This window comes from Pungitius pungitius, chromosome 5 (assembly GCF_949316345.1).
Source record: "Pungitius pungitius chromosome 5, fPunPun2.1, whole genome shotgun sequence".
NCBI classification, from domain to species: domain Eukaryota; kingdom Metazoa; phylum Chordata; class Actinopteri; order Perciformes; family Gasterosteidae; genus Pungitius; species Pungitius pungitius.
Window position 1 is genome coordinate 19,003,041 of NC_084904.1, and position 23,661 is coordinate 19,026,701.

Genomic DNA, 23,661 nt, shown 5'->3' on the forward strand with positions numbered 1-23,661 from the left:
AAGGACTGCGTGGATCTGGATAGAGCGGCCCGCCAGGCACATTATAAGTGCTGCTATCCCTAATCAGTCCACCAGGGGGTCGCACTGTGCCTGTGAGCGCAGGCCACATAAAAATGGCCGCACCACAGGGGGGGAGGGGGTCCACTGGTCTGTGTAGCCCCTAACCCTAAAATGAGGTGACACCTCAAGCGGAGCATGAGTACTAAAGGAACGGCATCTGGCACGACTCCAGTTGGATTTTGTTGAAAGTACATTCTGGCCTTGGGGGGGTGTTTGATTGTTAAAAAACATTTGTCTTTCTTTTCTTCTCTCGTAAACTAAAATACAAAGGTTGCAACTGCCAAATAAGTTACATGAAGGCACAAGGCAACATGTGGTTTTGATAGCTTAGTAAAATTCACATGGAGCTGGTCTACAGGGAGTGAGCCGAAAGTACATGGAGTTCACACACAGCAGTCCCACACAACAGAACCCTGGACCAACAACACTGTAAAAAATGTAACGACAGCTAGTGGCTCAAAGGGTTTTTGCGAAGTACAATTTATTTGCTTTCCTGACAGATCAAAAAAAAATAATTGATGAAGGGTATAAATCTAGCAGCCACTTTTATTTTTTAAGTTCAGCGCGATCGTTTAATCTGCCTGGTTGCTATGCCATTGAAGACCCCCACCCCAAAAGAAAAAAAAGATAATTCTTAGAAACTTAATTACATATGTGTTTTATTAAAAAAATAATTACATATCATTTTACATTTGCACTTATGTTTCATTTACATTTTTTAAACATATTTACAAATAAATTGACTTCAAATATTAAAATGTAAAGTTGGAAACAGTGCAAAAACCCATTTTTCTAAACCACTTATTCTGTGTTGCAGTGTCTTTATTGTTGTTTTCTTATCGCTCTCCTGTTTTTTTTTTGGGCCGCTTTCTGGAGCCGCGGCCCCCAGTTTGGGAACCGCTATGCTAAGCTAAGCGGCTAAGCCCTGACGTTGTAGTTTGCGATTGAGCTGATTACAAACTTAAGACTTTCGTAAAAACTTCCTTTGGCCGGTTTGTAAAGTTAAAAATGGCACGAGAACAAATCAGCAAAAATATACTCAGATTTTGTGATTTTTGAGCACGAACAAAATTAGCTACCGAGGATCATCTGCCTTACGTCTCAAAAAGCCACCCATGTCACGAGGGTGTTACGCCCCTGCAATGGGGAGAACACATCCGTTGCATATTTGTTTGTTCTTTCGCAGTCTTGATTTATCTCATCTGTATTCAACACTATAAACAGCAGCTGCAAGATACAAGTGCTTCACATTGCGGATGCTACACCTCATGGTAATGGGCGATTTTGTGTTAAACGCTGTCTCGATAGGATGGGAGAAGGAAACAAACGTGGGTGGTCGGCTGCAGACATCGCGACGACGGCTCCCCGCTGAAACACCCGGAAAGACCAAAAAACCCTGCAGAGACCGTCCCTCATTGCACCCTGGCAGCTCGGCGCGGGACGACCAGCTGTGTCATTGTGGACGCGAGTGCCGCCCCGGTGCCCGGTACGTGCCGAACAGGACGTCCCAGTGGACGAAGTAGGGGGCGAAGTTGACACTGAGGACTTTGTGGTGGACTTGGTGGTGGGGGGCTCCCCCGACGCAGGGCAGCAGCCTGTGCAGAGCCCAGGGCAGTTCGTAGCCGCAGTGGTCCTCCACCGCCAGCCAGGTGTTGATGAGGTGGAAGGCGGCTTCGCTCAGAGGGTGGCAGCCCACCGCACAGGCGCTGCCCAGAGACAGCAGCAGCAGGGTGAGCAGCTCCAGAGAGCCGCTGTCCTGGGCGGCCAGGGCGAAGGGCGTGTGGTGCCGGTGGTGCAGCTGGTGGGTGTTGCGGTAGAGCCACGGCACCCTGAGGAGAAACACGTGACGAATGTTACGGATAACCCGAATGGAACGTGTCAGTATTCATTATGGTAATATGCAATATGACGTGCTATTGTGTTAGATTAGTACTTCAATTACACTCTCAAAGTAAGTGTTTTCTTTGATGACAAAAAGTCATCACCACACTAGTCTGCGCTTAGCGCAGTGTTACACCTGTGACCCAGGTGTAGATTTATTCATAGCCTTAACATTAGATTTTTACTTCAAGCTATTTATATTAGAGCTTCAAACATCACCGAAATATGGTCTAATTTAAGAAGGTTGTGTGTCATAGGTGTGTCATGTTTCTTCCATGGTATGAGAACAGTCATCTCTGAGTAATCTCTGCACAGTTATATGGGACTGTTTGTTGATTTTTGTGGGAGGCTTATCGCCGCAGGGGACTTTCACTGGGAAAGGAGTGTAGATGTGTAGATTATGTGTAGATTAGGCTTGCAAGCTTCTACTTAAAGGGTTACTTTAGTAATAATAATAATATACCTCCTTTCAACCACTGATCACAATGTGATGTGACGGGGACAGTGAAGGATGCTTTTAGTATTCATCCCAAGTTTAAAGGCTCTCTCGTGTGTTCTTGGCTGGATGAAGACTCCACGGGGAACCAAAACCCAAAGCAAACCCAGAGACAGGAATTCCAGAAACCGCGTTGCGCAACACGGACAGCGGCCTCAAACCCAAGTGCCGTGTCTCGTGTCTCCGGCGGGCTCACCTGTGCATGGCGACGTGGCAAATGAAGAAGACCGTGTCGAAGAGCAGCAACGACGCGAAGACCTCCGTGAAGAGCCGCCAGCAGGACGGAGCCAGCGCCGGCAGCGCGGGGCTCCTCAGCGCGTGGACCAGCGCGGTGGCCGGCAGGATGGTGGTCGCGTACCCACACAGAACCCTCCAGAAACAGTCCAGCCAGCGGCGCGGGGACGGCGGCGGACCCGAACCCGCGGCGATCCTCCACGAGCGCACGCGCAGACAGAAGCCGCCCAGCACGTCCAGCGCGAGGAAAGGCGAGCAGAGGAGGATGTGGGTGAGGAAGGCGAAGGACGCCGACAGGTAAGGGGAGAGGAGGATCTCCTCCTGCCCGGATCTCACGTGCTCCCACAGCCCTTGGAGGAGAGGCGCACGCAGCTCTCCATGCGCTCCGGGGGGCGCGTTCATCACGGCTCCGAAAGCAAGATCTTCTGCATCTTGTTTCTATTTTTTTATTTTAAATACCTTGTTACAGCGGATACAGCTATAGGAACAATGCACTACAAGGGAGTGCCCTGAATAAACCTTCCTACATAAAGGGGGAATGTTTTTTCTTCGACTTCCTTGGAGAGAGTCAGAAGAAGAGCTCCATACTGCAGGCTATAACTTCTGTGCACATGGGGAGGAGCCCTGGTTCCGCTGTGTCTTACGCAAGAGGCACAAATGAAGTAAAACGATACCAACGTTTTCACCATTACGCACAAGCACCACCTCCATAAAGTTTACTGTGGAAACGCAGGGAGTTTCTGGGCAAGATAATGATTACACCACTCATGTGACAAATTAAATAAAACGTACATTTCGCTCTGATGTTTGATTTCCCATTGAGCAATTTTTAGATTTTTAGAATAGACGTCTAAGCCCGACGTTGAAAAGACGCAAAATTGATTAAAAGTGAAAGTCTAATTTGAAAGTCTAATTTGCAACCTCTTTTCAACGTCTTTTCAACCAAGAAATGCTCACTGGGGTGTCTCAAACGGACCATTTCGTACATTAATTCACATACACAAGGTCAAAAGGTCGACAGGAGCCTTTTGAGGGAGTCCGGGTGACGTTTTGCATTAAGGTTTAAAATGGGAATAACCACATGATGATTAAGTAACATGGGAAACTTGATGGTGGGGTTTCCAAACTATGACACCATTCTTCAATATTCTATTTTAAGTGTCTTCCAAGTAAGTCAACACTGCTATAGATGAAGATTAAAAGGAAGTATTGCCAGTTTCTCCCTAGTCATAATAAAAGGGTATTCAGCGGTGTCATCGAGGTGTGTGGGATGTGTTTGAACCAGTCGACGACCGCCCCCCCTTTCCCCCGTGTGTGATGCAACAATCCAGTGCTGCGCTCCACTCCGCAAAGAGGAAAACGAATCTGACTGAATACAGAAAGGTAATAACTAGGGCCGGGACTCGATTCAAAATATTAATCTAATTAATTAGAGGCTTTGTAATTAATTAATCGAAATTAATCACATTTTAATTGCATAAATATTTGACCTGAGAACAGTGAGAAGTATTTTTTTTTCACATGGATTTTTATTTTTGTTCAACCAATTCCAGCAGACAAGTGTAGAAATAGCGTATTTAGAAATTTAGTACTTTCAGAAATTCCGGTAGCCTATAGGTAAGTAGACCTTCTGTAAACTATGTTTTTTTAAGTAGACCAATACTTTCAAGTACATTCAGAACATTGGTTATTTTTTCAGACGTGGACTTAGTTACCCTGGTCCTTAAACCAGTCATCTGGTGCAGTGTGGGTTGGGTGTGGGTCCTTGTATGTCCATGCTAGCTGCTAATTGTTTTGCGTTGAGGTGATACTTGAGGCTCGATGTGAATTCCTTGTTGCACAGCTTGCACACAACCACGCTCTTATCGACGCTTCCATCCGTGTGTTTATTATAACAAGATTTCCCAATCATGAGGCCATCCGACACGGTCTCGTCAGCTTCTTCGTTCATGTTCACTGTGGTTTGTTGTTGTCTGAAGTCATGAACGCTAGTTGGTGCTCCAGTATAATCGGTCCTCCGAAACTCATCCAGTGAGAAACGTTCTGCGATGCAAAAAATAAGTGTAAAATGCATAAAAAATGTTTAATGTGTTATTTTTTGTGTAATTAATTAATCTTAATTCACATTGTAATTAATTAATTATAATTAACACGCTAAAGTCCCGGCCCTAGTAATAACATTTGCATGCAGCTTCACGTGTTCAACGTTATCCAATTATCTGATATGCAGCAAGTGTTTACATACTAAATGTTTGCATCTGGAACATAACAATTAACTCAAGGCATGTGTAGCAGTATGGAGTTGCCAGGTCATTGGGTGACCCTGCTGGTAATTAACACCAGGTGGCTGTAAAGAGGCGGGCCAGTTTAAAAGTGGCATTGTTCGAATGGATGTTTCTTATTGTAATTTTGCTTTATCTTTTTAGTTGCTGTTGCCTGGGATGCAGGTTCCTCACTAAGTTTGCCCCCCCCCCCGCTTACACCTAGCCTTGTCCATCAACTCAGCTCCAGCCCTCTAATTGATTTTCTTTTGGGATGAATGAAATGGCATTTTTTCTGTATTTTCCTAAACCATGAACTGCGTCTCTTGCCTCAACGAGTAAACTTGCTTGTGTGACTTTTGCTTCCCATATTATTTCTCGGGGTGAAATTCCCCCGGGTGGTGTTTTCTTAATATAGTTTTCGTTATCTGATATGCAGCAATTGTTAACATACTAAATGTTTGCATCTGGAACATAACAATTAACTCAAGGCATGTACAGTCAGTTTCAGCACTTTAGACCAATTCTAAATGTGATCAAATAACACACAGCACTTCATTGTCAAGTGACTAACGTTAGTGTAAACCTCAATATAAGGCTTTATGAAATAAAAAGTCACTTTCTGAAACTCCCTGCACAGACAATCGTTAAGAAAAAAGGCTCAGAGTCAAATGTCTCTCAGTTTATTTCCTTGCAAGGGAAAAAAAAAGATCACAACCACTGCGTGCTCAGCTGTGAGAGGTTCACTCTCACAGCTGAGCTGCAGGTGGCATCCAAACCAACTTGTGTCTCTACAGGAGACTCATGTAATCAGTGCGAGACCACCTGGTGGTTTTTGTTCCTAATCAAGTCAAAACTTATGAAAAAGACTCCTCCAGGGCAAAGGCTGTTGGCAGATTGCCACTTGCGCATATGAACCATTCATGAAGTGATATTGTCCATAACGGCATAAAAAATTGCCCGTTGAGAAAAGATGTTCCCACACGTTTGTCTCCGAGCCGTCACATGAAGAGCATACTGTAGTACAAAAAGCTTTTATTGTCATAAACCAACCAAACGTTTTCAAAGGACGCCCTGTTTGGATCACAGCTCACATTGCACGAATATCTCTCCCCTGAATGTACAGTGACAAAAACAAAAGTGCTAGATACGTGTACAGCAACTTCAGACAGACAAATTCAACAGGTGCCCAAAGAACTTTTTATACAGAGACAAAACAAAGAAATGGAGTGACGCATTCGAAATCTGACAGGCAGCAGCTACGACGCGGTACATTCATCGTCCCTGTGGTTCAACTACACTCAGGCCTGTACTCATAAAAGCACTAGGAAATCACAGTCTACCATCCTCAGAGCGACACATATAACAGCAGTATTAACATTTTTAAGAACTGTCCTAAACCAGCAGCGAACTCGTGTACTGGGCTTAAAAGCTTTCTGGAGGAACATTTTTATTTGCTTTCCTTTTGGAATGGATGTGCTTCACTCACACAGCGTTGTTGCAATTGATCGTTAGCAAAATCCCGCCACTATTCAGTGCGCTTTGGCCTGCAGAAAGAGAGATGTGCTGATTTTGAAAAAGTTTAGTAAGATCCCTTTACCGTCTTTTCAAAACACCAAATACAAGAAATGGATGCATCTGTGCTCGGATAAGTTGCATTTGTTAGCATATCGAACTAACTAGTTTACTACTAACAGTTGCTTTACTTCGGAGTGAAATAATTAGCACACCACATTTACATTGAGAGGATTGAAAAATGAAGTTTATGACTTCACGTGAACCATGTGGCTTTAGCCTCAGACTATAGGTGGATTTTTATCCATTAATTAAGTGAATATTTATGATCCCTTTGCTGCCAACATTCTTGTTTTTAAAGGAGTCAGCTGTAAACATTTAAAATGGACAAGGCGTTTTTCAACACATGGCGCTAGCGTGTTAGCTTCATTATGTAACTAGCAAAAGCTGATAAAAATGGTCTGTCAGCGGAGAGCAATGAGAGGCTAATATTTTGTTTTACTACTGAAATCAGAAACCCATCACTTTAGAAATAATTGATTTTAATCATGCCATTGATTTCTTGGTTTAAAAAAACAACAACTAGCAGACACGGTTTGGCAAATTAATTCATTGCCCATAAAAGATGAACTAACACATTTGATTCCACCGCCGCTGAACAATTGTCACTTCAAATGCTTAATGAGAACTGATATGAACACACGAGTAATAATGGATTTGTGGTCCTTGATGTTGTGGCTAAACGAATGCGGCACGATTGCTACAATGAGGGCAAGTGGACTTAAAAATAGTGGTTTTACGCTTGCGGAATTTTAAATTAGTTAATTATACACCCACAGTTCGAGTAGTCTTCATTCCACATTATTTACTGCTCTGTGATCCATCCCAACAGAGTAGGCGCAAAGGGAGCTTGGCTCAAGTCCTCGGCTCGGAGGAGGTTACATCCTAGTCGTACTTACGTTGGGGCTTTCTGGCAGTTATTCCGAAAGAGTTTGAGAATTACAGACGTTGGTCAGCGGAGATTCTCAGAGTCAGAGGGCTGCGGCTCCTGCCAGCTGAGGGCTGGGCGCCCGCCCTCCGGCCGACAGTCCTTTCCACGCTCGGTCGGGGGGGGGGGGGGGCGGGGTCACGCGCTAATCCAGGTCCAGGATCTGCTCGGCGACCACGTCCAGCGCGGAGGCCGTGATGGAGCTCCCCGCGGAGCCGGAGTCCACGAACATCTGGGGGATGTCGTTGCCGAAGTAGATCTTGCTGTTGGCTGCGATGGACTTGTACTTCATCAGCTGCAGGTACTCGGGTGTTAGCTTCAGCTGCAAGGGGGGGGGGCACCGGGGTCACAAAAGCTGCAAAACCAGCGGCCAGCACTTTCCACTGTGTTCGTGCCGTCTCTTTACCTTATTGGCCTCGGCTGTTCTCTGGGATGTGTAAAACTCTGCATCTGCTCTGGCTTTTTGCCGGGCCAGGAAACCGCTGTCTGGAATCAAAAACAGTAAACAGCGGTTTGATAACGATGCAAAGCCAAAGCAAACAAACAGCAGCTCTCAGATCCACTCGTTGCCACTCTGATGCGCTCCTTCACATCCAAGTGGGGCGGCATGTTTGGTTCTTTTCAACAAAAGGAAATCTAACTTTTGGACTTGCCTGAGCAGGAGAAGCTTATATCATCTGCAAGCAATTAGCTCAATAATACAAGCATGCGGGGACGAAACAAGTCAAAGCGCGTCTACGACACAAAAGCGAGGTGAAGAGTACAATGCGCTCCAGGGCGCCTCAGACTTCTCAAAAATGTAACAAGTGATTTACCGACAACGACAGACAAGAAGAGATGGAAAGGGGCCATTTACTGCAGGACGTGTTTATTGAACCACCAGGAAGTGTTGCCTCACAACCACAACCAAACAAGATTTTTAGATTAATGACCTTCACTTGTGCATTTTGAACAGATACTCTTACTCAGACGATCTCAGTGGTTCTACAGACCTTCAATTTCGGAGATCTTCCTTTCGGTTTCCTTCTCCATGACTTTCTGTCCAAACTTTATCTCCGACACTTGTGCCACCTTCTCAGCCTCTGTGGAAATAAACAAAATATGGAATATTTGAATCGTCAAACTGCGGAGTGTTTTGAAGGCATGTTCCTCCCGATTTCCCACCTATCACAGCTTTGAGCCTCTCCGTTTCTGCCTCCTTCTCCACAACCTTCTGTGTCTGTTGGGAAATCAGCAGCTTCGTTTTCTCGCTCTCCCTGCAAAACAACGCAAACACACGCTGTAACGTCACACGGTGTTGGTAGGCTTCATTAACCGTGTTGTTACCGATTAGACCCAGTGTCTCCCCTGGCACAGGCACAGCTACTAAATGTGTTACACAGCCACATCTCACTTGGCTCGGAAGAGTTGGGTAAACACCAGGCCCATCCGCACAGTTACGCAACACATGAAAAGGAATAAACACTTTCTATTTTGTTTTTTAAAACTCACATGAGCTCGTAGTTCCTTCGAATGCTCTCCGGGATGTTGGGCTTTGTAACTCGGACCGCCTGTCGACCAGTGTGAGGCACGCACAAAGAGGCAGAGAAAGAATGTCATGGGAAGTCAGTTATAGAGAGACAAGAGGAAACTAAACTGGCCCTGAAACAAACGCGGCCCTGTTCTAGGGCCCTCGGAGGCGTAACATCATTGCTTTTCCCAGGAAGAGTTGCAGACATTTATAGGAAACAAGCCCAGAAGTCTGTGTGTGGGACACACTGGCTGATTGTAGTCACAATGGCGTCCTCTAACAAGTAACTCCGGACAAACTAGATCTTGAGTTATTAAAAAAATAAATAAAACTGTGCTGGGAATCAGCACAGTCTGTGAAAGTTAATGTAAAAAAATAAAAATCATCTGGGACTCTACTTCTGTATTCATAGCTCAGTGAGCTTAGATGTCTTAATCAAGTGGTCGGGAGTTCTTTTTTTTTTTTTAACAGATGTTGGAAAATGTCTTGAAGGATAATGTAAGTGATACTTTCTCAGTTCAGTTATAATCAATTATTATGCTTGTTAGATAACGTTATCTTAAATATAACTCCATTTAGCTAAAGAAAGTATTCTTCTTACCACTCACCTTCCTGTTAACCACACCTGAACAACGCTGCTTCACTTCAAGATGAGATTATTGTGAGGATACATAAAGCAACCTGCACTGTTCTGTGCTCTGATATATGCGTCTCGCTCACTTATATAAACTCTCAGATGCACCAATATTTTCTAAACTCTTGTTTCCTTAAATATAACTCTGCATCAATCCATTTAGCTAAAGAAAGTATGCATCAAATGTCAGAAATGAGCGGGGGCTTCGTTTTGACTCGACCCCAAACTCAGCTGATCAACTTTGCGTTGCCTCTTCTCTACCTGTATGATGAGTCCGGGCGCCATGGATGTCAAGTCCTCCTGCAGAGTTAACTTCAGGTTCTCATCGATTTGGTCTGTATCACACACACACACACACACACGCACACGCACGCACGCACGCACACACACACGCACACACACGCACACACACACAGGGTCAATTTCAATGTCATCCGATGGGGATCATGTCAGTGCGCTTTGATCAGATCAGAAGAAACAAAATAATCTCATGAAGTTGTTTTAAATAACCCCAGAGAAAAAGCTACTGACACATTTCAAGTTGGACATTCAATTTCAAAAATGAATTTGAAATTTGCAACCTCAGTTAGTAACCTCAGCAGGAGCAGAGAACATTATCACTACCAGCACGTTATCAGTACTGGGATCAATACAAAAATGTTGGTCTTTAGGTATTGGTCTGCATAAACATAAAATTATCCATCATGATCCCAATGAACAAAGAATGATGATCTGAATTTGGGGGAAAATGAATCTTTACAATACCAATACACAATTGGTATTTAAATTCACTTACTGCAAGAAAACGAGAGAGAACCTTTTAAGTTGCTGTCATGAAACCGTTTTCAACCATCATTATAACGGCTTCATCCTTATGCCACAGCAGCGCAGACACAACTCTAACGCACTGTGTTCAATGTTCATTTCATTTGTTCTCGGTAGGGTTGGGTATCGTTTGAATTTGATTCCGGTTCCCAGCGATTCTCAATTCCGATTCTTTTAAGAGGCAGGGTCAAAAAAGTTTAAGTTTAAGATATTTTAAATGAGCTAGCTAACCAAGGGTCTTTCTGAAGGAAATAGTCTGACCTTCTCCATCAATGTTAATTCTATGAACTCTTTATTAACTTTACTATGAATTTCTAACAGGGCTGTTTTCAACTACAATATAAATATCAAACTATGAACTTGAATATTGTATAAACATTATAAATTATGAATATATTTTAACAGGGGTACACTTTCCACCAGAGAGCTTTATTTTTGAAACCTCACAAAAACACATTTACTCGTGAGTGTGTGATACTGCAGGTACTTAAACGTTACCTTGCTCCCACTGATGGACGAACCCTTGGAATCAGAGGAAGAGGCAGCGCGTCAAACACGGGGCACACGGAGGGGGGGGGGGGGGGGGGGGGCGCGCAACTCTCCCAACCTCAAATCAGGGACACTTTCGCTGACGGGGGGCTGCTGGCGGTCGACGCGGGGAGTGCTAGCACAATCTTTTTTTTTTTCTTTGCAGCGCCAGCCTCACTGCTCATTTTAACAGATAGGGCCGCTCCGCTCTGGCCACCCGGCACCCGCGCGCGCACTGGTCTGATGCGTCACAAATTCACAACAACCTGGAAGTTTTTTGCCGAGTTTTCGGTTTGTTTCGAGAAGTGTAACCCCACTTTGGACCGCCGACGCATGCTACACATGTTCGATCGCCAACACTTTCGGTGGACGCTTCTTCGTTGGTGTTCAGCGGTTTCTATTTCCAGTCAGCGCCGGCGGACTGAGAAACGAACCTAGGAATCGAATTTTAAACGATACCGGGTAAATCGCAAAGCTAGTTTCGATTCCAATCGATTCTCGATACCCAACCCTAGTTCTCGGTTAACATCACTTGCCCTAAATCCAAAAAAATGTCAAGACAACAGACGACGACCCTTCTGGAGGGAGCAGCTACTCTCCTTCTGCTCATTGTATTTGCCTTCCACACCTGTGTACTCTGCCCTGACGTCTGCAGACTGAACGTTCCCTGGTTGCTGCAGAGTGTGCGCCTGACTGCTCCCACCTAGTTCTCCCCCTGGTGGTCAGCTGACCGATAGGCGAGGAAGTACATGATTTGACATGTAGCAAAGCACTCATTTTGAACATCAATATCCCTGAATATCGTGCTCATTTCTTTTCGTGGTCACGATTCAAATTAAATTACACGCAACACTTACCAAACAAGCCGATGTAGACCTCCTGCAGTGAGTGGACGCTGCAGAACTGGTTGAGCTCGTGGTGAACCTTGTTAAATATCAAAGCTTTGTCGTAGTCCGCCGTGAAGTTCTTCACTATGTCGAACACTGCAGAGAGGGAGACGAGGGCTCAGTCAGAATAATAGATGAAAACACAGAGCAGGTTGCTCTGATGGAAGGTGCGTGTAATGTGTCGGGGCGAACTCATCGTCTGTGGAGTTTACCTGCTGACGGGACGAGAAAGTTCACCACCTCTATGCGGTCAAAGTAAATCATCACTCCTCCGCTGAAAGAAAGCAAATACGTGACAATTTAAACGGGCGCCTTCATCCAAAGCACCAAAAAAAGTTGGGATTTTCCGTGTGCGTGAGAGAAGATGACTGCAGCAGAGTCGCTCGCACACAATGCATCGTGGGGGAGTGTGTAGTTTACGTGATGAATGCTCAGTGTAACGGAGAGCACATCTGCTACTACTTAAGGTTACCTTGTGCCACACGGTACATTCTTCACCTCGTCTGTCTGCAATGTCGTCTGCGAGACAAAAACAAAAATGTACTCTTCAAGTCAGCCGAGAATATCACAATGAGAAAGACAGTATTAGCAACGTAGATCTAATCCATGCACATGGAATGAATAATCATTTTAAATTGAAGAAACCCTTAAGCTCAGTTGTAAACACAAGAGGAACCGTTACAGGACATCCTGTAAACATCAATGCAACACCACAAAGAGCTAAATCAACATTCCCATGACCCCACTCAGAAGTTCACATTACACGGCTCTTTATGGAGATATGTGACAAAGCTCGCGCCATTAAACTTGATAGCTGAGATTTAGAAAATCATCTTTTATGCTACAGGTTGTCTGAAAATAAAAGGTTTCGAAAATAAAAATGATGCATTATCTAATCAAGAAGGTGCAGGTTTTGCATTTGTTTACAGAAACAAAATCTGCATAAAACCAGGTTCTAAACTATTAGTGTTTATTTCATTGACCAAAACTTTTTGTTAATGACCTTTTTCCATGACTAAGACGAGACAAAATCCTAAAAAATAAAAACTATGACTAAATCTGTGCTTACTTTGTTAACAAGACGAAAATGTTGGTGGTGGTGATGAAGTCAATTTTTTTTAAAATTTGCGTGCACCCAAGACATGGGCCGTAACGGCGGTTATTAAAGTGTCGCGATGACGTCATCTGCGGAACCAGACCGCTCGGTCACTGTGGGGGCAGCGGCGGTTCTTGTCATCGATGGCTCAGCTGTCTCAGTTTAGCTAACTGTTAGCGGGCTAAAGCCGCGGAACTCCAGGGGCCGATGTGCGTGGAGATGAAGACCCGTTTAACAGCTCGGGGCGGGTCGGCCAGCAGAGACGTTCATGGCCGGCTGCTCCGTTTTCTGGTGACGGCAGCCTGCGTTTCGAGACGCGCGCACTTCAACCAGTTCACACGGCACATCCTGAGAAGACTGCGTTAAACCGCCTCGGCCACCGCACGTTCGTTGGACAGGTCAAAAGCATCGCGAGTAAACAGACAAAGACAACAAAGTGTTGCGTTCAGGTCCCTGGTTCTCATGACGTCGGCGGAGCTTTACACCCTTGCAAATTTGTTAAATATCCTTGCAAATAAATGCTTTGCTGCTAAAAGCCAAATCCTTTCATGTAATGATTTTTCACATGCCATTTATATTAGCTCACACAAACACTTCATCCATTTGTTCTTGGCCCTTCTGTCAAATTTTAGAACCCATTGTCGTCCGCCAGTCACAAAGTTAAAACTAAGAAGAATTAACACTGCTCTATTAGATTGATCCACTATGCTCAAATAATTGATTTTTGGGAGCTTTCACTGATCTGAATTACGGCTATAAAGCAAACCGGATGTCTGATGTCTTACAGGTTACTAGTGTTTTTGCTTTTTAGGTTATAAAATGATTAACTGCCTTGACTCACCTGAACAGACTTGTAGGTGGTGATGAATGGAAGCATCAGATGGAAACCAGGGCTGCTGGTGGTGGTCAGGAGAGCCCCTCCTCTGGATTACAGAAACACACACAGACGCTGGTTAGTCCTTGTAATTAAACCATGCCCTAGAGGACTGTGGCTTTTAACCACTAATAACATAAAAAAAAGAAGTTACGACTCAGGCCTGTTCATTTTCCTGGAAGTTACTGGTTACGACAGTGGTTCCCAAACTAGAGATTACGGCTTCATCAAACCCTGACACACTGCCATGGTAAAAAAATCCCAAAGCAAAACAGACATGAGAACTCAACGTGCGTTGAGTTTGAATTATGCCCCCCAGAGACTCAAATCACAAGCAGACGAGCGCAGCAAAGAGGGGGGAGAGAAGGAGACAGAGAGACCCACATCAGAAAGAAAGGGGCAAAACACACAGTGCGTCACAGAATAATTACATTTCCTCTTAAATCTGGAAAGTTTTTGCAGACAAGCGGTCCCGCAAAGCTTGTTTTAAGAGCTTTCTCATGAAACGCGACACCGTCTGCACCACTGACTTTGGAGTGGTAATTTCCTAACATTATTAGTACTCATTTTTAGTGGTTGCTTATTAGCACCTCTGACACAGATGCTCTTATTTAGACTCCATTGCTGTTGGCTCAAACACTCAGATCCGCGTGGTCAACTCAGCAGACGGTTTTAATTGTAGTTCACGCAAATGCTGACATTTACGGAATCAAGGCAAAATTGCAAATTCTAGACCATGATTGAAGCATGACTGTACAGGTCCTATTGGACAACTCTTGTACAAGTAAGCAAGTGAAAGCCCCATATTTCAGAGGAAGTTCAAAAAGATAATTTATATTTGAACTACTTGGGACTTTTACTTTGAGAAAATCTCCAAATCTGTACAGTAAAAAAAACTCATATTTAGCGTGCTAGTCCCATGCATTGGTCTTTGTCTGGAACGATTGAGGAATAGGTTTTTATTGCAGTCCAAATATGGAGTTTTTGAACAAAAACAGGGCTTTTACTGTGAGGAAATCTCCAAATCTGTAAAATAAACTACGTTTTTTGTTGAAGGCGACCTAGAGAATGCCGTCTTTGTGTGTGGAAGACGTTGGTTTGTCCATTTATGCCGCAGCCTCACCTGTAGTAAACACCGGTGTGTCCCTCATCGATCTTGTGCACGGAGCCGAGGAGAGCTGCTCCCCCGAGAGCGGCGACTATTGAGAATATGGCACCCAACTGTGCCATCCTGGCAGGAAGCGGAGGGAGACAGGGGATGAGCACATGGGAACAGAGTTCGTAATTTCAATCAAATGCAACTACATGCGCCGCTGAAGTACCCACGCTGGCTTCCTGCTCACTGGGTTATCTCTTCTCAGCTCAAGGCTTAGCCAGGCATCAGCTGATGCTCGGTGACCTTGTCACACTTTAAGAGGATTGAGGCTGGAGTGCAAAGACATTGTAACCTCTCGCCATGCATGGAATAAGTGTGCAAAGTGGTCTTCATACACATGGAGGCAACGACGTCCAGTTGGGTGAACTTAAGTTTAAGATGAAATATTTGGAGGATTTAAAATGTTTTTTTTTTAAAAGGTTACAACCTTGTGACCTTGCTGATTCAACAAAGGTCTCAGAAGCTGTGTTTTACAGCAGTGTTTAGAACACATTGTTTGTTAGGGCCGATACAAGAAAGAAACACTTTGGAATAATCTCAATGCAAATCATCTACCAAACAGAATCTGTCTGAAACCATTTTTATTTATAATTAGCGGACTGCGCCTTTACAGCAGTTCAAAGTTGAAAATGAACACTTAAAAACTGAACTTAAATCTTAGAAAACACGTAGTGTTTTCGAGTGGCGGGGGGGGGGGGGGGGCGAATCTACAGATTGTCATGCAGTTGTTCGATCATCGAAGTATCACAAGTATGGATGACTTATTAAAAGCATGAAATATCCAAACATCTGAACGGGATTGGGTTTCTATGGCGTCGGGGCTGCAGTTAGCCTTGCTAGCATAACGCAACCACTTGTACCGTGGGAGCTTCGTCCAATAGCAGACCTGTTTGAACACTGACGTTATTAGTCACATAGCGGAGGCCGAGAACGTCAGCTAGCGTTGCCGTTGGCCTCAACGCCCAAAGGCGGCGACACCTATTGATCAACCTTCGCTTTAACGTTCACTCACAAGTTGTCAGAATGCTATCAGCGCGTCTCATGCTCCCTCCGACATGCTAAACGGGAGGTCGGGAGAGCGCAGGCTTTGTTTAAACAGATGGTGACACATGCTCCTGTTGCTAGGTCGGTCTTACCTGTAGCTTTTGCCTGAGAGAACACTGGCAACAGATACGAAGCAGGTAACGTTACCTGCTACAGTCTTTTTCTTCTTCTTCTTCTTCCTGCAGGATGTGGTTGGTTGGCGTCAAACGCGTCGCTCGAGCGCCACCCTCGTGGTCGGTTGAGGAACTGCGTATTGTTGTTCACCCACAGAACAGTGCTGGTGCTTGGACCACTTGATGGCCTGCCTAAATAAAACAAATTTGGCAAATTTGACCATTGTGTTTGTTTGACAACATTTTTGTACTTAAAGTACTTTAAAAAAAAACCTGGAGAGTGTAAAAAGAAACCCAAGAGGAAACACAGCAACATGGAACAGATATGCAAACTCCACACAGAATAACCCTGCTTGTCTTCCATACCTGACTGGGGGCATTTCATTGTAGAATAACAACACACACAACAACACAACAATATGAATACACCCAAATTAGGTATTTAGGCATATGCAAAACAGTTAACAGGAAGGCCACAAATAAACTACAGCATTTCAAACAATACCAGTGAAGTCTTCAATTCCTTTTCTGTCATACTGGAATAAACTTGCAGGGATTTTGACAGCATAATTAATGAGGTTGACGATGTAGACTCTGTCCCTGCGGCTAAGGGGTTCATCAAGGCACTGGAGCATGAACAGCAATGTCTTTGGTTTAAGTCTGGACATCTAAGTTGCATTTTCTCTCCCTCATTTCGAGACATAAATATCCCCAATAACAATTATAAAAAGGACACAGTTTTTTTGTTTATTCACATGTCCCAATGGCAACCCTGAGATATGGCAAACCCTTGCAAATTGGTTTGATTTTTGCTGTTCTATGTTATAAATGTATGTGTGTATCCCAAGTGTTTATACATTTGCTGCAGTAGCCTCGTGAAGGAGGTAATTAAAAAAACTCATTACATCTCCATGTTGTGGACTGCTAAACGTCTCATCTCATACTCTCCTCGTGTGAACAGCAGGTGGCGACACAGACCAGCGGAGATGCACGGCTTCATTTCTATGAGAAAACTGGAGAAAAGCATTGCACTGTCTTGCTACCTTGACCTGCAACAATTTTAACATTTTAGAGAACTATTTATAGATATCTTTCTGCAGAATTGCTTTACATGGATTTGCATACTATCACCTGTTGGCAGATGCAACACATATGTTAAAGAAAATAGAATTCGCTAAACTCCATTAAAGAGTCAACCAGTGACAAACCTCTAAAAGTACATTTATCTCTTCCTCGATCGGCAACAAGCCACTGGGAGTGATGAACAACTAAGGGTCATGACATTAAAATGGTTGTGGCGTTTTATTTTTAGGCATTGGCCCTTTTGAGAAATGGACCAGAGCTAACCCCTAGGTGCTGCAGTGGCAGCTCTGTGCCGTGCATTTCAAACAGGGGGGGGGGGGGGGGTGCGTATAGGGGGGGAAAAAAAAGAACAACCGAGCAAGGGAAAAGAAGTTTGTCAGAGTTCATTAAGTATCAAGGGAACATCGCTGGAACTGGCAGCGTAAGCCGCGCCGGGGCCCTGGTGCCATTAATCACGTCTGACAAGAAACCAGGGGCCGTGGGAGGAGGTGGGAGGGAGGGGCAGCTCTGCCAGAGACTCTGCTAGTGATTATAGAACGGGGTCCAAGCGGGTCCGGGCCCGGGGTGTTGAAGGTAAAACACACCACAGCCGAGGCTATAAAGTTCAGGTGCCTTCACAAAGATCTCGCTCACATAATCACAGACGGACGGAGGAGACGTCTGCAGCTCCGTGACTTTGAAAGCGGGACCGGGGTAATTGAGGAAGGAGTGGAACGTTTTGGCTGGAGACGAGACGCAGAGGCTGGATCTCTCTCTCTTTCTCCCTCTTTGTGTGTGTCCCCCCCCCCACCCCCCCTCTCTCCCTACTTCCCCCTCATTTATATGAGCTGAGCCTCTGGCTTAATAGCGTGCCGGAGCAGGGAGAGAGTGGAAGTGCTGCAGTAACCGAGCGTCGCCCATATATCTCTGTCGGCATTGACTTATTTCCTCTCCGCGCCCCCAGAAAGCCCGTGGTGGCCCGCGCACACTGCTGCCACCCTGGAAGAAAATAATAAATGGGAGAGAGAAACAGAAGGGAGAAAAGAAAGAGAAGAGCTCGTGACTCGTGAAGATGGAGGCCTCTGTTAAGTGCTGTGCTTGAAAGCCCGTCCGGCCTCATTAGCTGTCAGTTGTAACAATACTGAGCTGGCAGCGAAGACTGCTCCCGGTCTCGGTGCCATAAATCACAGGCTGACAGGGCCCTGACAGGGCTGGGAACCGGCACACATGCAAGGCTCGCTTTGCCTTTCTGTCTCACCGTCGTTCCCTTTTCTTTCTCCGCTCTCCTGCTTTTTTCCACTGCTCATTCTTTTTCTTCCTTTATTATCAATTCACTCTCTCTCCTCTTTCTTTGTCAGTGCCGCTCCACCCCCCCCCCCTTTCACACATTGCAGCATGTCAGCAGACAGTCCAGGAGACATGTGCTCACACAACGCACATTTGCTTTTTGCAGCGGCATCCTTTATACAAGTGTGTGTGTGTGTGGTGCGTGAGGTTTGGGGAAGTCTGTGATTCTTTGATGGATTAGATGTGTGCAAGTTGTTCCTCCTCCTAATTCTTTGTTTATTTAACATTTTTCAAGCCTACGTCATATGCTTAACATCAAATATATGGGTAAATATCCCAAAGGTGAATTTGGAGGTTTTATACCTACTTTCTTCAAAAAGGTCATTTTCAAACTAAATTAGATAATGAATGTATTACTGAAAAACTGCATACCTTTAAATTCTCCCTTGCCATTTGGCGCACTTGTGTTTCCAAACATTTGGTTCATTCTGAGGTTTCGGTTCCAACTTAGATTTTCTGTGAAATGTCACTGGTCCATCATCAGCTTTATAAGAGGTGACACAAACTCATGCAACCATTAGGTAGTTTGTTCACTTCTGATGAATACATTTACACTGAGTGAGGAACAATGCAAAAAGGGGTATTCCCCCGGCCCGAGCTGTGTACAACACCAAACACAGCCGGCGTCCTTTATGACGCGTGATGATGTGTGGGACACGACTGGAGAGGAAGGAAATCGAAGACAGCAGGGTCATCCGTCCGAGGTCAGTGACACATGAACACACACACACACACACACACACGCACACACGCACGTATATTCCTGCACACGTGCACAGATGCAGCCATAGTCGTGGTGCTGAGCTTGCAGCTGGACATGTATACACACACCAGGGGAACATACACAGTGTTTACATACACTGAGAATACGCTCACAGCTGGACTTTATGCCTCAGATCTGAATGGACTTCCGCCCCCTGGCTCCTCTGTTCCAGAGCTCACAGAGGCTTTGCACTTTAATGCTTTGACCGTAACAAGGTTTACATACATGAACGTTTTTTTTACAAGTCATTTAACACAAACGTTTTCAGGATCTGTGACAAATGCTCCGATCCCGAGTGACTTCTGGCTTTTAAAACCTTCTGTGTTGCTTTGGAAACTCGAAGAGAGCTGGAAGGTAAATGCTCCTCAGCCCCAGATCATCGCTGACTGATTAACACAATTATAAAAAACTATGTGGCAAAACAGTGTTACCTTTTCAAAATAACATCAGTGACGGAGCAACATTTGGAGTCATGTTGATGTCCTGGGAGCTCTGTTTTGGGCTCCACCAACGGAAAAAACATGGGTCTTGATTAAGCTGCCAAATGATTCACCGAGTTCACCACCAAGTTTGTCTTTCTGCTGGTTAAGCATGTCATGAGTATTTAGAGTTTTCTCGTCTGAAAACAGCCGTTGAAAAAAATAATGAAAGCGGTGATTGAGAATCAAGAATCAGGTTGTGGATGGCGGTCAGGTGATGATTCTCTGTGGGTTTGTGACCCAAATCACCTTAGAGATGTGTCTATCAACAACAAGTAAAAAAACAGAAAAGAGAAATGAATCCCATTTCTGAGTCTGAGTCTGACTCCGAGTCCCAGAGGAGGTCCTGGCACAAAGTTACACAACTGGCCTCCACATTAATCTTCCCCTGGTTGGAATCTCCCTCTAAAATCTTCCTCATGCCTGCTTTGCTTCATTGTGCAATGCATTAGCGGATGTGTGTGTGTGTGTGTGTGTGATTATGAGCACGCATACGCGGGGGCGGACGGGGTAATTGGGTGTGTGTGTGCGAATGTGCCGGGGTCCGCTCAGGCCGAGCGATGCTTCACTGTATCCGCGTCCACGGCTGAGCCGAGCCGAGCCGTGGGGGTGTGGGAAAGCGATCAGAGCGCTTCAGAGGGCGCTCGGGAAGAAGGAGGGAGCTGCAGACGGATGGGCCTAATGGTCGTGCTGAGGGAAGAGGTTGCCGGGGCCAAACAGCTGCTAGCCATCCATCCGGACCGGCCCGCAGAGGCGAACCGGACCGTGCGCTGAGACCGTTCGTCACAGCCGGGTCAGCGAGGCGATCGATTCTGGGAGTTTGTTTTAAAATCCGATTTTTCTCAGAAGCAACGCAAGCAAAACTTGAGTTTCGGCTGTGAAACGAATGGGTTTTGTATTGGATTTCTAACGCATTTACTACATAGTTCTTTGGAAGTGAAAAGTAAAGCTTAATCCATCAGGAAGATGTGATCAGGCTTTTTCTTTTTTAGGTCTTTACATCCACTGACATCGTTGTAGTTCACATTATTCCACTGTCAGACTAAACAGGGCCGGTGATCATGTGATACTTTCTTCCATTTTTGTTCACATTTGCGCTTCTGATGGGGGGCGCTCTAGTTTGTCTGTGGTTCTCAGGGATTTTTTCCTGGGAAATTTCATTTATTAATCCCTGGTTGTGAAATAGTCTGTGAAAGTTTAACCGAGAAGTAAAACGCTTACAAATAGAAACTTTCAATCATCCTTAGGGGGTGAAGTTATGTCGATGACACAAAGTGTCCAAATAAGTGCATATGTGCATGTATATACATGTATATAAGAATATACATGTATATACACATATGTATAGGCTTATGTAATGTAAGCCTTGTAAACAATGCAGTTAATCATCTAAATGGATCTTGGAGATCTTCTAGTGAACAATGTGGACACTATGTAAACTGATTCTGTAACATGAGACGGAATTGGACACGTAGCGTCCATCCGTTTGTGAGGGAACAGGTTTGGACAAAGTGAAGGAACCTCTGATTAGAAAGTAAAGAAAGTAAAATCCACTGTCAACACGTCCAAAGCGAATTAATCAGCTGTATATACCGCTACACAGACCAAAGTTAAGTTTAACGTTTCTGTATAAAGCTCCTGTTCTTTTATGGAAAACATTAACGTTAACAAAAGTTCCTTCACCTGCCGGAACATTGACCTTTTAAGGTGTAACCGGCTGCCGGCTCCAGCTTCACATCCGTTCATCTTTTCATCCATCTCTCCCCAAGGAAGCAAAATAAGTGGGTTTTAAAAAATGCTAAAGAAGACGGGGCTGTTTGGTCTAACTCAACAAGCCTGGCCCTACAAAGAAGTGTTAGCGTAGATGATGCCATCTCCATCACAGCCAAATGAACGTCACGCGCATTTGAGCAACAGGAGAAATATTGCTTATTCAGTTTTATTAGTTTTAATCTCCTCCGCTTGGAGGGATATTGGCGATAAGTGACGGATGAAAGCTCAAGTCCCTCTGGACAGCTGTTTGATTCATTCTGAATGTAACATCGATCCTGCTGTTGATGTTCAATCTCGGAGCCATAAAATAAGAAAAAGGGCTCAGCTTAAACTTTCTCCGGTATGTGTAGCTGATTTGTCAGAGCGAGGGAGGGGAGGAGGGGAGGAGGAGGGGGGGGGGGGGGAGGGGGCGGGCTGATGAGGAGAATTTACTCACTGCCCTCCTCTGTTGCTTCTCTGGTCACGTGGACGAGCACGCCCGCCGCCCGTATATGCACACGGGGACACAACCCCCCAGTTTCACCAGTACGGCGTCCGTACACATGCACGCAGCACACACACACACACATGAACTCACCCCCCGCCGCCTCCCCCCCCACCCGTAACCTCACCGTGGTCTCACACAGCAGGCCTGCCATAAATCAATGGGCAGGATCGTGTCTGCCAGTTAGACTAAACAAGAGCATTTGTGAGGGATTTGCTCTCGGCCATTAATCATCTTGACAGCTTGAAAAACACATTTCCCCTTTAATGACTGTATTTGGATAATCAGCTCTGTTTCCCTTCCCGCCCTCTCCCCGGCTCGCCCCCTCCTTTCCCCTCCCCATTTCTTTTGCCCCAAGCCCCGTCATTGACATGAGGGTAATGCGCTATTAGAGGAGGAGAAGCTGTAGGAAGGACTGTGCAGATTGTGGGAGGGGTCTTTCAACGTCCAAAAGAGTAAAATAATCAAGCTGCCTGTGGAAAAAGGTTTTTTTTTTTCTATTTCACCTTCACTCAACAAGCCGCAAGGCCCCCTCTGCTAATGTAAACTTGTGTATGTATGAGAGCAAAAACACACACTGACACGGTCCTGCTGAATTAAACACAGGGAGCTCATGGATGGACACAAGCATGGACCATGAACGTCCTAATGTGAGGAGCTTGTCGGGATCCTAAAAACATAAACCTTAAAAATAGGATTTGAAATTCTGTTGAGATGAGCCGAAATTGATGAGCAAATGGTCAAAACCTTAGTGGATGTTTAACATCGAGGGTGAAATGTTTAAACTCTGAGCCCCTTATTATGAAATCAGGCCACTGGGTCACACTTGACCAACAGCGTCCTGGAGCTGTCAGTGCAGCACCCAAGGGAGACGAGGGGGGGTAGAGCTGAGAAACTGCTTTTTAAAACCAGAACAATGAGCTGAAATATGTAAAATCCCTCCATGGGGCTGAAGGGAACTGCAGAGTCATGAATACAAACTTTAAAGTAAGATACTTTCCAAATAAGAAACTCCAAAAGTAAATCTAGTGAGAACAAGTAAGCGGCTCCTCGGCCCGTCTCTCTGCCTCCAAAACCGCTCGCCCTAAATGATCATTGTGAACATAAACATATCAAAACGGACAAAAACATTTTATTTTAGCACACACGGCAGTTAATATCGCCCTTTTTGGAAGGGGCTTGAACCACAGCTGAAACAATATGAAAATTGTGGAAACTATGGAGGTTGAACAATGGACAGCTGATACAGATGTGACACATCGGCCTCAGCGTGTAGGATGTTTCATTTCGTAACCTCGAGTGCTTAAGACGAGACAAGGGGGGGGGGGGATTTTACAAAATAGGAAGATGATATATAACTCTGACAAAAAATTGAGGAATGGCTTCCTTAATAACCTGTAAATAACTGTGTGTAACGTTGAAGAGGCCGATAAACACAGCTGACCTTTGCTATTGAGGGAATGTGTAATGTATGCTGACGTGTGTTACAGCATGTGTGCGCTTGTGTTTTACGATGTTTTGATATGTGCGATGATGTATGTTTAAACAGTTGTGAGAGCAGCACGCAGATGAGTGACGGCGGCGCACAGACACACTGAAGTCGCCGTCTGGTTACCAAACGTCTTGTGTGTAAAGTGACTGAAGAGAGAAA

General features: G+C 45.0%; 2 protein-coding genes across 3 annotated transcripts; both read right to left on the reverse strand.

Annotated features, from left to right (window-relative positions):
* Window positions 1–933: 933 nt before the first annotated feature.
* ch25hl3 (cholesterol 25-hydroxylase like 3) lies at window positions 934–3,453 on the reverse strand. The gene is made up of 2 exons (XM_037482810.2): window positions 2,634–3,453; window positions 934–1,889 (listed from the first exon to the last, which is right to left on the reverse strand). The coding sequence occupies exons 1-2, from the start codon at window positions 3,071–3,073 to the stop codon at window positions 1,514–1,516; spliced, it is 816 nt and encodes a 271-aa protein (XP_037338707.2). The 5' UTR covers window positions 3,074–3,453; the 3' UTR covers window positions 934–1,513.
* Window positions 3,454–5,599: 2,146 nt separating this feature from the next.
* On the reverse strand, window positions 5,600–16,245 carry erlin2 (ER lipid raft associated 2). 2 transcript variants are annotated; one of them, XM_037483039.2, is made up of 12 exons: window positions 16,137–16,245; window positions 14,913–15,020; window positions 13,757–13,838; window positions 12,292–12,338; window positions 12,032–12,093; window positions 11,790–11,915; window positions 9,841–9,914; window positions 8,927–8,985; window positions 8,600–8,691; window positions 8,428–8,517; window positions 7,842–7,921; window positions 5,600–7,757 (listed from the first exon to the last, which is right to left on the reverse strand). In XM_037483039.2, the coding sequence occupies exons 2-12, from the start codon at window positions 15,017–15,019 to the stop codon at window positions 7,581–7,583; spliced, it is 996 nt and encodes a 331-aa protein (XP_037338936.1). In that variant the 5' UTR covers window position 15,020; window positions 16,137–16,245; the 3' UTR covers window positions 5,600–7,580. The 2 variants fall into 2 exon arrangements, with proteins under 2 accessions (XP_037338936.1, XP_037338934.1); XM_037483037.2 differs by having other exon boundaries at window positions 16,082–16,181.
* Window positions 16,246–23,661: the final 7,416 nt, after the last annotated feature.